The sequence below is a fragment of the Mesoplodon mirus genome, assembly GCF_964341445.2.
Source record: "Mesoplodon mirus genome assembly, chromosome: 4".
NCBI classification, from domain to species: Eukaryota; Metazoa; Chordata; class Mammalia; order Artiodactyla; family Ziphiidae; genus Mesoplodon; species Mesoplodon mirus.
The window spans coordinates 36348097-36362991 of NC_138979.1; the positions used below are offsets into that span (position 1 = coordinate 36348097).

At 48.3% G+C, this 14895-nt stretch overlaps 2 protein-coding genes across 4 annotated transcripts in view; one reads left to right on the forward strand and one right to left on the reverse strand.

The window, feature by feature from the left end:
• The window catches only part of FSD2 (fibronectin type III and SPRY domain containing 2), a 24174-nt gene continuing 9279 nt past the window's right edge, over nt 1-14895 (forward strand). The window contains exons 1-9 of the mRNA XM_082616849.1: nt 1-1058; nt 1207-1302; nt 2986-3216; nt 4573-4595; nt 5846-5967; nt 8411-8566; nt 10997-11131; nt 11871-12021; nt 14699-14836. Of these exons, the coding sequence (XP_082472975.1) occupies nt 414-1058; nt 1207-1302; nt 2986-3216; nt 4573-4595; nt 5846-5967; nt 8411-8566; nt 10997-11131; nt 11871-12021; nt 14699-14836 (1697 nt within the window). The 5' untranslated portion in view covers nt 1-413. The remainder of the gene's footprint in view (nt 1059-1206; nt 1303-2985; nt 3217-4572; nt 4596-5845; nt 5968-8410; nt 8567-10996; nt 11132-11870; nt 12022-14698; nt 14837-14895) is intronic.
• LOC309801829 (uncharacterized protein) overlaps nt 6732-14895 on the reverse strand; it is a 25662-nt gene continuing 17498 nt past the window's right edge. The window contains exons 4-6 of one of the 3 annotated variants that reach the window (XM_082616848.1): nt 12443-12578; nt 8228-8335; nt 6732-7872 (exon numbers count right to left, since the gene is read on the reverse strand). In XM_082616848.1, the coding sequence (XP_082472974.1) occupies nt 7868-7872; nt 8228-8335; nt 12443-12578 (249 nt within the window). In that variant the 3' untranslated portion in view covers nt 6732-7867. Of the gene's footprint in view, nt 7873-8227; nt 8336-12265; nt 12579-14895 lie in introns of those variants that run through there. The other 2 variants (XR_014293666.1, XR_014293667.1) reach the window with 2 other exon arrangements.

Genomic DNA, 14895 nt, shown 5'->3' on the forward strand with positions numbered 1-14895 from the left:
TTTTTCTTTTCAATTAATTCATATAATTTGTTTAATAATAATTGCCTGAAACACTTCCTATTATTTTGCCTTTTGAGATTTTTAGGTTTTTTCAAAGTATAGAGGTCATTTGTTAGTCAAATCAATTTATGTGTTTGTTTTTTTTCATAATTTCTCCTGTCTCTTTTAAGCTTAGGAAGCCCATCCTCCTGTAGAAAGCAAACATTTCTTTACAGATTGTTTAAAGTGAAACTACAACTGAGCTGTTCAGATGATTTGTTTTTTTTAATTGTGAATAAGTTGAGCCCAATCTAATGACCATCTACTGCAACGACCTTCTCATAAATGGGGTTTTGTGTTCTAGGATCCAGGGTATCCACTAGGAACTGTCCAGGAAGAATCCTGCTTGTGCAGAAGTGCTGCCCAGAGCTACGATGGAGGGGGAGGCGGGGGAGGCACCAGGGCTGGGCAGGCCCGCTGCTTCCAAGGACTTCCACTTTCGTCACATGGATCTGTATGACTCTGAAGACAGACTGCAGATCTTCCCAGAAGAAGACACTCAGATGAGAAGAGAAGTAGTTCAAGCCGAAATGACCAATGAGCCAAGACAGCCCATGAAAGGGAGGGCTCAGAGAGACCTTGGAGAGGAAGTGGATGAACTTGTCCATCTATATGGACTTGAAGATGATCACGAATTAGGGGATGAGTTTATTGACAAAAGCATGCCCAGAATAGAGGTTTCAGAGTATCCTCCTTATATGATGATGGAGAGAGAGCCACTGAGGGAGCAGAGAGACTGGAGACTTACTGGTGAGGCTGCAAAGGCTGAGGACCTGGGCTTCGGGGCATGGGGCTCGGCAGGCCAGTGCCAGGACTTGCGGGAAGCCTACAGGTACACCCACGGCCATGCCAGTGAGGAGTATGAGTGCTACGTTATCCCAGAGGAGGAGGATGAGGAAGAAGCTGCCGATGTCTTCTGTGTCACTTGCAAAACTCCAATAAGAGCGTCAGAGAAGGTTTTTGATGAGCACAAGGAGCATGAGGTGGCCCCGCTCAGTAAAGCACTGGAAAGTGCCAAGGTAAATAGATGGCCCTCGTCCTCCTTTCTCTGGATACTGCATTTGAATCTCAAGTATGTAGGCAGGGAATAAATCTAAAACGCCTTCTACAAAAGAGAGAGAGAGAAAACATAGCATTAATGTCTTCTTGGGATCCTTTGTTTGATAGGATGAAATTCACAAAAACATGTACAAGTTGGAAAAGCAGATTATTGAGATGGAAAATTTTGCAAGTCACTTGGAGGAGGTTTTCATCACCGTGGAGGTAAGAGCACACTTGATGACCCAGTCAGATACACATTGCTTCCATCAGCCGTGTCTGGTATGAGTTAGGGAACCTGTTTTCTTGGAACATATGGTGTCAGTACTGCTCCTCTTCCCTCACCCCTCTTTCTGCCCTCCCGTAGCACAGTGGGCATTTACCTGTGGAAATGATTACCCGGCAGCATTCCCTACTGAAATATTAGCTCTCATGGGCTGGGTCTTTGGTGTCTTTATAGCTCTGGTCCTACTACAAGGTAGGACTCTTTCATGGGCCAGCCTGATAAGGCATTGCAAGACACCCATCCTGTCACTGATAAGTGTTCCTCGGCTGTTACCTATTTCTCACAAGATCAATAAGTTTCTGTGCCTGTCACCAAACATGTCACGGTCCCCTGGGTGTGCCTAGTAGGTGTGAAGTCCACTGCTGTGATGCCAGCATGCAACCTAGCCATCCAAATGAGGTAGCCCAGAAATAAGGACCAGAGGACTTCCTGTGTCCCCTCTCTTCATGTGGATGCTCTTCTTCTATTAAGGCAGCCTCAGATTGTATCAACAGGAGCAACTCATATGAATGAACTAAGCCCTGGGCCCCCTTCCCGTGAAGCTAGACTTTCCTCCCCACCCCCGATCTTAAAAGGGAGGGCAGCTATTCCACTAATTCCCTATAGAAGGCACAGAGAAGGGACAAGAAGCCCTTCCACATCTAAGCATAGGGTGGTGGGTGGTAGGAGGGCAAGTATACAACAGCCAGGACAGAACTCCCTACCCTCTGTACTGCCAGCTCACTCTCAGATCAGAGTAGCTTCACCCTCAGTGAGGACTCTAAGCTCTTCCTTTTACACTCAACACTGGTGGGGGTCACCTACTGCTTTTCCCTCTCTTCCACCATTCTGAGCAAGTCTTAGAATGTGTACACAGTAGATGCTCAGTAAATACTCCCTGAATGATTGATAAGAGCCTCTTCTTTGGAAATGTCTCTGTTATCTAATAAGGATGGTATAAATCAGAACCCACAGAGCTCTCCTGGGCTTCCAATCTAATTTAGGGGGACCAGGATTTGATATGCTTTAATTAATGTTTCTCATCCACTGCGTTCCAGGATTAAGTACTGGCACAACCCTCTCTCTGTCTTCCTGCCTTTTCTCATCTATTAGGCAGCACCATCTGGCTTGTTCCCCTTCCCCTGCACCTTTTTCTTAGTTGATATGAGAATCTGTGTGATCCTGATGTTTGTATAATCCAAGCATCAGGGAGTGGAGGTGAGTGTTACCAGATGTTGAGAGCTCAGGAGGGAAAGATAGGTGGGATTCTCCCAGGGCAGACATCTCCATGTTAAGGTCCAAAGTTCCAGTGTCAGGCTGACTCATCACTGGAAGTCTTCCTGGTCGGTTGTCATGGTGATGGGAGGTGGCTAAAACAGAAGTGGGTGGGGTATGGGGAAGAGGATTGCAAAATGCGGCCAGCAGAGAAAGCAGTAATTCTTGTTAAGATTATTGCTGGGGTTCTAGCTGGAGACTCCTGGTCCTAGCTACCCTTTTGTCCACCTCAGCACCCTGGCAAGCGATGTTAAGACAACAGGGAGGGACTAAAACATCTCTGGATAGATACATTTTCATGCCCCAAATAACTCTGTAGTCAACATAAATGCAGTGAAATGATGGCTGAGATCAATTATATCTTGCAGGAGAATTTTGGAAGACAAGAAAAAAACTTTGAGTCACATTACAATGAGATCTTGGAAACACTTGCTCAAAAATATGAAGAAAAAATACAAGCTCTAGAGGAGAAAAAGAAAGAGAAGCTGGAAGCCTTGTATGGACAGCTGGTCAGCTGTGGAGAAAATCTTGAAACCTGCAAAGAACTGATGGAAACAATAGAGGATATGTGTCATGAAGAGAAAGTTGATTTCATTAAGGTCAGTAATGAAGTGAAATGAAATAAGGAACTGAAATGACAATTATGATTAGAGTAGGTTAGATTGTCCCCTCTGCCTGGAGATGTTGGAACCAACTTTCACGGTCAGCATTCATTTGATTCCACTGGATGTATCACCATGATGATACATCCTTCGTCTCTCTGCACAGCTTTGCCATGAGTGGCTGAGCAGGCTCATACACAGCTGACCCTTCCCTCCACCATTGCTCAGCTAACACCAGAGTCTTTGTTCCTCTGTCCTGGTTACCCAGAGATCTGTGCCCTCATCATGAAGTGGGGCAAAAACAGTGCTCTGAGGGGACTTCCCCGGCGGTCCAGTGGTTAAGACTCCACCTTCCAATGCAGGGGGCACGGGTTCGATCCCTGCTTGGGGAACTATGATCCCACATGCCGCAGCCAAAAGTTAAAACAAACAAAAACAAAAAACAAAACAAACAAAAAACGGTGCTCTGAGACTTTTCTAGCCATCTCAGACAGCCTCCTGGAGGTCTGGGGAGAAAGATCTCCAGGCTAAAAAGGCACCTCCTGTTTCCCAGTTACTAGTGCAGCCATTATACATCTCACTTCATAAGCTCAGACATACAAAGAAAAAATCCATCTCTTGATACCCTTGAAATCTACTTCAGTTTGACCCCAAGTCCCCATGTAGCCAGACTGTGGGAATTTCAAGCTCAGAGCTGGGGTCTCCTTTCTTTACAAGGTCCCACAGGAATATGGGGCAGCAGTGGGGTCCCAGTATGTGAGGGAGGGGCCCTCAGTCTCCAGAGCTTCCTAGTTACCAAATACAGCCTTTACATTGGCCACGCCACAGTGGTCCTTCCAAGCCCAACAGCACCTCCTTCCTGCCGTGCTTGGGGTGGCCAGGGAGCTGTGACCCAAGCTGGACAGCAGGTGGGCAGGCACCATCAGAGCCCTCAGTACTACTCAGACCTTTTGAACCAATGGTTCCTCAATATCACTGTAGCTTAGTGACATAATCCAGATTGTGGAGAAAGTGATATATATGAAGACGTTATGATGGTGACAAATTGGAAACAACCAAAATGTCCAACAGTAGAGTGAACGATGGAGTTTCTATTCAATGAACTGTTACACAGTCTTTCAAATTGATGATCCAGAAGACCATTTGTAACCTGGAAAGTGCTCACATAATGTTAATGGGAAGAAACTATACAGGTGTCATAAGAGTCATTTTTGTTAGGGCATGGGACATGGCTGATTTTTCTCTTTTACTCATTTCCAAGTTTTAACATATGTTTATATTATTATATAGTTTGAAAAAGAAATTTATTTCCAAATTCAATTCAATATTTTTTCTCTTTCTCCTCCTTTTTAGGATGCTGTGGCTATGGCTGAGAGGTAATACTTTTGTTGTGACATGTATTTTCTTGGTTTTTTTTTTTTTTTTTTGCGGTACACGGGCCTCTCACTGTTGTGGCCTCTCCCGTTGCGGAGCACAGGCTCTGGACGCGCAGGCTCAGCGGCCATGGCTCACGGGCCCAGCTGCTCCACGGCACGTGGGATCTTCCCGGACCGGGGCACGAACCCGTGTCCCTTGCATCGGCAGGCAGACTCTCAACCACTGCGCCACCAGGGAAGCCCTGACATGTATTTCTTCTGTTCCTTTTACCTCTACATATCCAACTAGATATCAGTTCCACTTGGTTATATGCTCCCAGTTTCAGATTTTGTGTCTGCCCCTACGAGTAAATAGCACTGGCTTTGGAAGGACAGTATGGGATCACAAGGACCCACTAGTACCAAATCTTAGAATCTCAGAGCTGGAAGGGAGCATATTATGAGGCCTAGCCTGCAAGCCCAGGGTCAGATTTCCTCTCTGAGCCCCTCCTTTCAGCAGGAGGAACAGAGATCATCCCCAGCATCCCCCAGCTGGGCCAGGGCCCAGACCGTGTGCTGCGGAAAGCATGCACGTTATAGAGTCAGACTGGAGTTTAAATCCTGCTACCCCCATGACCTTGGGCAAGTCCAACCAGTCTAGGACCCACCTTTCTTACCTACAAACAGGGATAGCTTTATGGGAATAAAATCAGACAATGTCTGTAAAGCAACACGAACACTGAAGCTTAATAATATAAGGGTTAAGAGCATGAGTTTTGGCAAAAGACAGACATGGTTACAAATTGTGCCTCTGCTACTTACAAACCCTGTGATGGCCAGGAGCATGTGCAGGAGACCCAGAGCCCCGGTCCATGGTCATCGACTTGAGGGCACTTGACCATGTGGAGAGGGAGCCCCAGAGGGGCTGTATGTCTCTGGGGCCTGGGGTGATGTGGGGTGGGAACTACCAGGTCAGCATCAGAGGATCTTCCAGAAGGTGTGGATCTGGGGCTCATAGGTGGACATCCTCCTGCCCCCTACCCTCTGACATGACCCCACCCCTTCTCTTCTCCTCAAAGGTGGAAACCAACCTGCCCATCCCCGTGGGTGACCTCGTAGGTCAGCCACTGAAGCAGATGCCAGAAGGCAGCCCACAGCACGTTAAAATAAGGAAATAAAAGTTCAGCCAAGAGGCCCTTGTTGCTTATCACCAGTGACCCCCGAGGAGAATGCCCCTCCATTCTTGTTAGTGTGTCTTTTTATACTCACAGACTCGGAAAATTCCTGAAAACAAAAACAGATGTGGAAATCTCGGCGCAGCCTGAATTTGAAGACCAGACCTTGGACTTCTCTGAGGTGGAGGAGCTTATGGGCTCCATTAACACCATCCCAGGTGCGTATCTCACTTGTGTGCATACTTCACACCGGTTTCCCTGAGCTTTGAGTTAGAAACTTTGATGGCTAAAAAAAAATCATAAAGATTTAGAAACAGGCATTTTCCCCCCACCAGCTGCATAAGCTTCATGGTTTTGTCTTTATGACTTGTAAGGGTGAAAACAGAGGCTGACCTTCCTGGGGTAAATACCCACCCTCACTTTCCAGGGTGCCAACATCTGGCCCCAGAAAGCCTAATTTACTCCAAGCAAGTATCCCAAATTTTATTTCCTCGACTGTTGTATTTATGTTCCTCCCAGGTGGCTGTTTTTAGCATAGGGTTAAGAGATGGGCTTTAGAATCCTATGGAGCTGGTGAGAATCCCAGCCCTGTTACTTCCTAGCTGTGTGACCCTGGACAACTCACCTAACCTCTCTGAGCCTTGGTTTCCTTGTCTGTAAAATGGACATAATCATGACTCATGGGGACATGGTAGGAAATAAATACAGTAATGTATGTACAGCACGTCACATGGTGCCAGGTAGCTCTTAAAAATCTTATTGTGGGGCTTCCCTGGTGGCACAGTGGTTGAGAGTCCGCCTGCCGATGCAGGGGATACGGGTTCGTGCCCCGGTCTGGGAGGATCCCATATGCCGCGGAGCGGCTGGGCCCGTGAGCCATGGCCGCTGGGCCTGCGCATCCGGAGCCTGTGCTCCGCAACGGGAGAGGCCACAACAGTGAGAGGCCCGTGTACCGCAAAAAAAAAAAAAAAAAAAAAAAAATCTTATTGTGGGGCTTCCCTGGTGGCACAGTGGTTGGGAGTCCACCTGCCGATGCAGGGGACACCGGTTCGTGCCCTGGTCCGGGAAGATCCCACATGCCGCGGAGCGGCTGGGCCCGTGAGCCATGGCCGCTGAGCCTGCGCGTCCGGAGCCTGTGCTCCGCAACGGGAGAGGCCACAACAGTGAGAGGCCCGCATACCGCAAAAAAAAAAAAAAAAAAATCTTATTGTGATAACTTATTTTTAAGAATGGTACTACAATTTAGCTTTGATTGATTGCTCACCTTTCCTTTCTCACCAACACCCAGCAACATTCTGAACAATGTTTTGTATATCATTTTGGTTTTTCCTTTATACAGATTTTTAAAAAATAAAAATGGAATTACTGTTTTGTAATCTGCTTTCTTTTTGTAGCAAAACAATTGTGATGAATATTTTCTTGCACTGATAAATTCTTCTACAACATCACCCTGATGGCTATATACCTTAATCTGTTTACTTAATCCTCAACTGTTGGATGCTGTTTCTAGGTTTTTCACCTTTATAAACCATACTGAAATGAATGTCCTTAATTATAAATCTTGGAGGCCATTCTTAGACTTACTGGGTCAAGGGGAGATTTCACTGAGCTATGAAGTCCTTTGGATGGTCTAGGGATGGTGTTGCCCAAGTAATCAGGCCCAGTCTTTTGGAAGGAAAGGCACTATCGCCCAAGTCAGCGCTTGAGAAACATGGAGATTCTTCCACACCCTCCTGTGTCCAGGTCCCATGCAGACCATCACCCTCCTGCTTCCATCTGGAGCCATCCCTCTTCTTACTGCATCCCTTGATGGGGCTGTTCTCTGCAGGGTATAGAAGGCATCTTCTGTGCATCCTGAACTCCATCACGTGGGGATACATGTTCTTTCTCTTCTCATCTTTGTCATGTTAGGGTCTTCCAGCCCCTAACCAGCAAGGAAAGGCTGAGTTCATTCTTTTAAGTCTTACCTGGACTGAACAATTTCAGAATTTGAAAATAAGGATGTTCTTAAAAGCTTGGGATGGAGGGAGGTGCTGCCGTTGGAGAATTATGGAAGAAAAACAAGGAGTGTTTCTTGGTTGTGGGTGAGCCTGTGTGGGGCTGGGGGAGGCAGAAATATTAACCTACAGAGAAGAAAAGAATTAACTCAGTAGATGGACTCTAAAGAAGTTGGTTCTGAAAAGCACAATTTGGCCAAACCCAATCTTCTCTCATCATAATGAAGGAGATGGTTGTTGGATGGGTCCCCCAGAAAAAGCAAGGCATCCCTGTTGAAGGCTTCTTTCACTCCTCTGTTCACTCCAGGGCTGAGGGCAGCAGGGCTGTGGTCCTGGCTGTCCTGCCTCTTTGGATGGCGTGGAAGGGTCAGAGGACCCATCCCTAGGTCAGGACTTACAAACCATACCCCAGCTTGAATTGCTGTCACCAACCCCACCTCCTCTAGCTTGTGTGGATTGGTCAAAGCAGGAATGGACATACCGGTTGCTTCAGGCTCACGGTTGGGGGGTTTGGCCCTCCCATCCCTGTCCACTCTGGGCTGCCTCTTCCATCTCCAAAGTCCAAGGATGCATTGAGGGATTGGTTGTCCTGTAAAAGGGGCCATTCCCAATCCATACCTCTAAAGTCTCCTCCTTTTTGTTTTTCTCTGTTTTCCTTTTCTAGCTCCTTCTGCTCCAGTGATAAACCCACAGGCCCCCAACTCAGCCACAGATTCCTCAGTCCGAGTGTGCTGGAGCTTATACTCCGATGACACCGTGGAGAGCTACCAGCTATCTTACCGGCCAGTGCAGGACAGCTCGCCTGGGAAGGACCGAGCAGGTGAGGCTCTGCCAGGAACAGAACCACGCTCCAGAACAGCTAAGGCCCCTCAGAGGCCAGGGCCCTGCCTTCCTGGAGGTTGGGAAGGTAGAGATGGGATGAACCTGCACACCTGGCTCCTTGGAGCTGTCACGATCTGGGAACTACACAGAGGATGGGATGCAGGCAGGTGAGCATGGCAGAAAGGAATAGGAAGGAAAGTTGGGGCCTGACTGGGGAGGATCACAAGGCCAGGCTAAGGTATATGGACTGTATCTACCGCTGTCGGGTCAGAGTTGTCCTTGAGATAAGTCTCTGGCTGCACTGTGTGCAAGAGGGGTGGGGACACCCCTCCTTGAAGAGGCCCAGCTGGACTGGCTGGGTTCTAGCAGGTCCTGGCATGTAAGCGCGGGCTGGCTCTCCTCAGAGCAACCCTGTGTTGGGAGAATCTGGAAGGTTAGTCTGCAGACCCCCATGGGGGATGAGGGGGGTTCTGCAGCCTGGGAGGGCTGCTCCTGATTTGATCCACATTCCCAGATGGAGCCAGCTGCTGGGAATGGCCCCCAGCCTCCACTGTGGGCAGCTCTTGGCCCATTCTCTTCCCAGGGAAATGGAGCTGGCAGGCCCGGGGTTAGGGCTGAGATACCTGCCTACCCCCCATAATAGATAAGCCAGTGTCCTATTGAGAAGGGAGAGTCCAGAGAGCAGAGGAGGGGACGTCCCTGGCAGTCCAGTGGTTAAGACTCCATGCTCCCAATGCAGGGGGGCATGGGTTCGATCCCTGGTCGGGGAACTAAGATCCCACAGACCGCATGGTGCAGCCAAAAAAAAAAAAAAAGAGAGAGAGAGAGAGAGAGCAGAGGAGCCCCAGTTGAGCATCTGAAGGAATCAGGGATTAGGGCCAGCCTGGCAGGGCCTGTTCTGTGTGCATGGGGTCAGAGTGAGACTGCTGGAAAGGGATTTAGAGATCTCCATTTTATGGATGAGGAATCTGGGCCCTAGAGAGAAATGAGCTGTCTGTGGGGACACCGTGAGTTATGGCAGAACCAGGATGAGAATCAAGTCTGCAGGCTCCCTGCCCAGAGCTCTTCTCCTTGTACCGGGTCATGCAGGTGGAGGGTTCTATGTGCCGAAGGTGAGGATGGTTTATCTGCCCAGGGATTTGGAAGGAAGGGGAATCCTTGAGAAAAGTAAGTTTAAGCAATGATGAGGGAGAGTGAGGGTGGTCAGAATAAGGACTAAAGAGGGCGTTGTGGGGGGGGGGGCGGGGGAAGGGGAGATTTGAAAAGGGAGATTGTGGACCAAAAAGTCAGATCTGATCGATCGTCAGTTTTTGCCACAAATCAACCCTGTTGGCACCCTCTGCAGAAGAGGCCATTGTGTTGGGGCTTTGTCCTGGGGATCAATAAAGATCTTTAATGGATCACTTTGTTATAAAGGAACTGATATCAGAGAGTGGATTAATGACTTATTACTGCCTTTCAAGAGTCTGGGGATGTTTGGACGTGTATCAGTTAGCTTTTGCTGTGTAACAACACCCCCAAACACACACATGTACACAACATATTGGCTAAAAATGACAAATATTTATATTCATTCATTTGTTGGAAGGGGCAGAACAGGGGTAGGAAATTCAGAGGTACAAACTACTATGTATAAAATAAATAAGCTACAAGGTTATATTGTACAGCACAGGGAATATATCCAATATTTTATAATAACTTTAACTGGAGTATGATCTATAAAAGTATTGAATCATTATGTTGTACACCTGAAACTAACATTGTAAATCAAAGGTACTTCAATTTTTAAAATGATATTTATCCAAGAGTTTGCATGCCACAACTAAGAAGCCCGTGTGCGACAACGAAGATCCTGTGTGCTGCAGCTAAGACCCGGCGCAGCCAAAATAAATAAATAAAATTTTAAAATAAAATAAAATAAAATGGCAGTTATGATTTATTATAATTCTATGAATTGGCTGGACAGTTCTTCTGGTCTGGGTCCTCTTGGTAGGGCTGGATGGGCTAGGATGGCCTTGCTTATATGTCTAGGGCCTCAGCTGCAATGGCTGAGGCCTCTGTCCATGTGATCTCATCCTCCAGGAGGCTGGCTGAAGGTTGTTCCCATGGAAGTGGAAGCATTCCTGGCAGGAAGAGGACAAGGCCCCTGTGCACCAGCACCTCCCAAATCTCTGTACCATGTTTGCTATAGTCCCATTGGCCAAAGCAAGTCACATGGTTAAGCCCAGCTTCAAGGCACAGTGGGAAAGACTAGACCTCTCAATGGAAGGATCAGCCGAGTCACGCTGCTGAAGGGCATGCATACACAGATGGGAGGAATTGGTGGCCAGTTCTGTATCCATTACAGGGGAAATAGATTACAGCGCAATGAACTTGGAACCAGTTGGCCTATTTTAGGGTTGAATTCTTGTCTTTATTTTTTCCCCAGAGTTTACGATGACGGTCAAAGAAACATATTGCTCAGTGACAAACCTTGTGCCAAATACCCAGTATGAATTTTTGGTCACAGCTCAGAACAGGGCTGGCCTCAGCCCTGCCAGTGAGTGTGCAGTGTACATGACAGGTAAGGGGGCCATTTGTTTCTGTAGCAGGACCTTCACTGAAGGGGACACAAGAGTCACGGCTTTCTTGACGTGGCAGGGCTCTTGATTTCACTTAGAAGGGCAGGAATAGCTTTGCATTTTTTCTTTCATTTAATACACCAAATCTATATGCCTGATATGGCAGGGACATTTTCTCACAGTTGGTCTCAAAATATCAATAAGTACTGCTCTTGGACACAGTACCATTTGAACCTTGCAACTATCCTCCATTCCAGAACATCTGAAAGGGATTCCCTGGTGTCTCAGTCCATCTGGGCTGTTATAACAGAATACTACAGATTGGGTGGCTTATAAACAACAGAAATTTATTTCTCATGGTTCTGGAGGCTGGGAAGTCCAAGATCAAGGTGCCAGCAGATTCAGTGTCTGGTGAGGACCCTTCCTGGTTCAGAGTCAACTGTCTTTTTTGCTGTGTCCTCACACGGCAGAAAGGGGCAAGGGAGCTCATTGGGTTTTCTTGTATAATAAACCCCTTTGACCCTCACGACCTAATCACTTCTCAAAGACTCCAGATACCATCACATTGGGGAATAGGTTTCAACATATCAATTTGGATGGGGACACAAATGTTCAGTCTATAGCTTTCTATTGCACTGAATCTCTTGTAGGAAGAGAGTGCTTGTGATGTCTGCCCATGCTCTGGACCACAGGGCTGGATGTGAACAGGTTTGTTCATCTCTCCCTTTCCCCTGCATTTAGCACCTTGTCCCCCCATTATGAAAAGCAAAGAGATAAGGAGCTGTGAAGAGGCTGCGCTGATCTGCTGGGAGTCTGGGAACCTGAATCCTGTGGACTCATACACGGTGGAGTTGACCCAGGCAGAAGCGCCGGGAGCCTCGGGCATAACTGAGTGAGTCATGAGGGGCGCTGGCTGGGCACGAGAGGCCTTGACACAGTGACACAGCTTAGGAAATGTGTGGAGTCTGGAGAGAAGGTCAGAATTTGTGACACACAGGAACCTTAATTTTAGGTTGCTTAGTTTTGTGAGAAATAGCTGGAATGCTACCATTGAAGGTGAATGATGGATGAGTGAATAAATGGTAAACCTCGCCCAACCAAGGTTTACCATCAGTCATTCAACAAGTATTGAGCGCACAGGTGGTGCCTGGGCGTTGGTGAACCAGACAGACAAACTCCCCACCCTTCCAGAGCTGACAGTCGAGTGGGGGGAAATAAACCAAAACCAAGAAAACAAATGCTTAAAATACACAGTGCTATGAAGGGAAAAGAAACTCAATGAAATAGGGAATGCGGTGAAGGTGGGGGCTTACTTTGGATAGAGTAGATGTCTGAACTGAGACCTGATGCATGGGAAGGGCTGAGGCCTGAGACAGTGGATGCAGGCAGCACCTGGCCCCTGGGCAGGCGTGAGCTTCCTGTACTGGAGGAACCAGGAGACCCGCCTGGCTGGAATTTAAGAAGTAGAGAGAACTGTGAGAGGCAGAAGTGAAAGAGATTAGATTTCAATGTATAAAGAACATCATGTCCATGGTAGAAGGCTGTCTGGTGGCTCACATTCCCCTTTGGTTGGCAGAGATCTGGAGGGGTTCACAGATAAAAGAGGGCTGGACTCAGTGATCACAAGGGCCTGCAGATCCTACGAATCTACAGCTGTGTACAGCGGAGGAAACATGGATGTACCTCTGGGTTACAACCAGGCAGTACAGAAGCTTGTGGAAGGGGAATGAACCAGGCAGCCCGGTACCAGCCACCAAGTCCCAGGGGCTGCCCTGCTGTGTACCTACCCAGCTCTGGAGAAATGGGAGAGGGATTTGGTGTCAACAGATTCTTCCATGCTAAATACAGGGTTTGGGCTGTGGCCATCTATCCCACCCACCCATTTGCCCCAGGTAGAATCCATGTGTCCACAAGAACATCAGGGCTGCTGACCTTGGTTGCTGACCTTGGCTGCTGATCTACTTCTGGGGATCCTCAGAAGCAGGGCAGTGAGTCCAGTGGTCTGGCCACCTGAATGGTTTGGATTTCCTTTGCAACTTGTGCTGATACTTTAAGGGCACCTGATACCTGGGACCAGCCCATTATGATTGGGGTTATCAGAAGGCTGGTCACTGACCTAGGTGATCTGGGATGGTGCTGACTCTCCTAGTATAAACCTAATCATGGCATCCTGTTGCTCTGGAGAAAAGACAAAATTCCTTCACAGGCTCTGGCCCCTTTCTGCCTCTCCAGGTTAACCACACCAGCTCTCCCTCCCTCTCTGGCCCCAACCACATTGGTCATATTTTAGTTCCTCCTACTGTCCATGCTTCTTCCTGCCACAGGGCCTTTGCACATGCTTCTTCTATGTAGGAGACTCTTCTACTCTCTTTTTATCCAATTACCTCCTCATCATTCTTCAGAGTTCAGCTCAAAAGTCACCTTTCCCCTACTATACCTTCTATAGTACACTGTCAACTTGTCATGGTTACCATCTTATGTTTCTTCCAGTGATGGCTTGAGAAATGTCTCTCTTCTAGACTGTAAGCTCTATGAGGGCAGGGACTACATTAATTTTCCCTAGGGCCTCCCCACACAGTCTCTGAAACCTAAGGTGTTTAGTTAATACTTATTGAATGAAGGGACTTCCCTGGTGGCGCAGTGGTTAAGACTCTGCACTCCCAATGCAGGGGCCAGAGTTCGACCCCTGGTCAGGGAACTAGATCCCACTTGCATGCCGCAATTCAGAGTTTGCATGTCACAACTAAGGAGCCCTTGAGCCGCAACTAAGGAGCCAGTGAGCTGCAACTAAGGAGCCCACCTGTCGCAACTAAGACCCGGCATAACCAAATATATAAATAAAATAAAAAATACTTATGGAATGAATATGTAAAAGTGCCCCTCTGGCCAGAGCTGTAGCCTCAGAGTGACCTGGACATCCCGGCCTCGCCAGGTGTGGGTGTTGTATCTGTAAATGGGCATCACCCTGAAGGCTTCTCTTTCCTACTGAACTGAAATGGGGTTGGCAGCTGCAGGAGTACAGACAGTGGCAACCATGGGCTTGTAATCCTGTACTGTACCACTTACATAAATTGAATTATTCCCAGTAGGTAGCTGCCCTCAAAGAGGTTAATAGCAGTGGGCTTCTGTGGGCCTTTCAGCTCTAGCCAGATCATTTGTTCATAAACGCAGACTGAGAGACTGCTAGGGGCCCAGCGTTGTGCTTATGTAAGTGGTACTTGACCCCTGCCCTCAGAGAGGGTGTGTCCCTACCAGACAGACTGAGACACACTGGATTCAACTGCACGCATGCCCCCGCCATGCAGCGTTAGACAAGGTGCCTGGGACATGGGGCGGGGAGCTTGGAGGGGAGACAGCCACAGACAGAAGGGATACAAAGAAATGAGAAAAGTGGACCTGAGTGGGAGGGAGCACTGAGGGGCTCAACACTCCTGCCTGCACCGCTGCTGGAGGTCAGAGGACAGGGGTGGCGGCGGGGGGAGTTAAAAATCCCTGCTTTGAAAGGAGGGCCTGGTGCTTGGGCCTGGCTGCCCCGGCCCCAGGGTGACTTCAGCTGCCTCCTTGCCCAGGTCTGTTGTGGGCATCCCCACCTGCGAGTGCCTGGTGCAGCTACAGCCCTGGCAGAGCTACACCATCTACGTGCGAGCCCTCAACGTGGGGGGCCCCAGCGCAAGGAGCGAGCCTGCTACAGTCCACACCACAGGTCTGTGACCCCCGCCGCATACTCTCTGGGCCCAAAGTGACCCCCTTGTGGCAGACCCAGGGC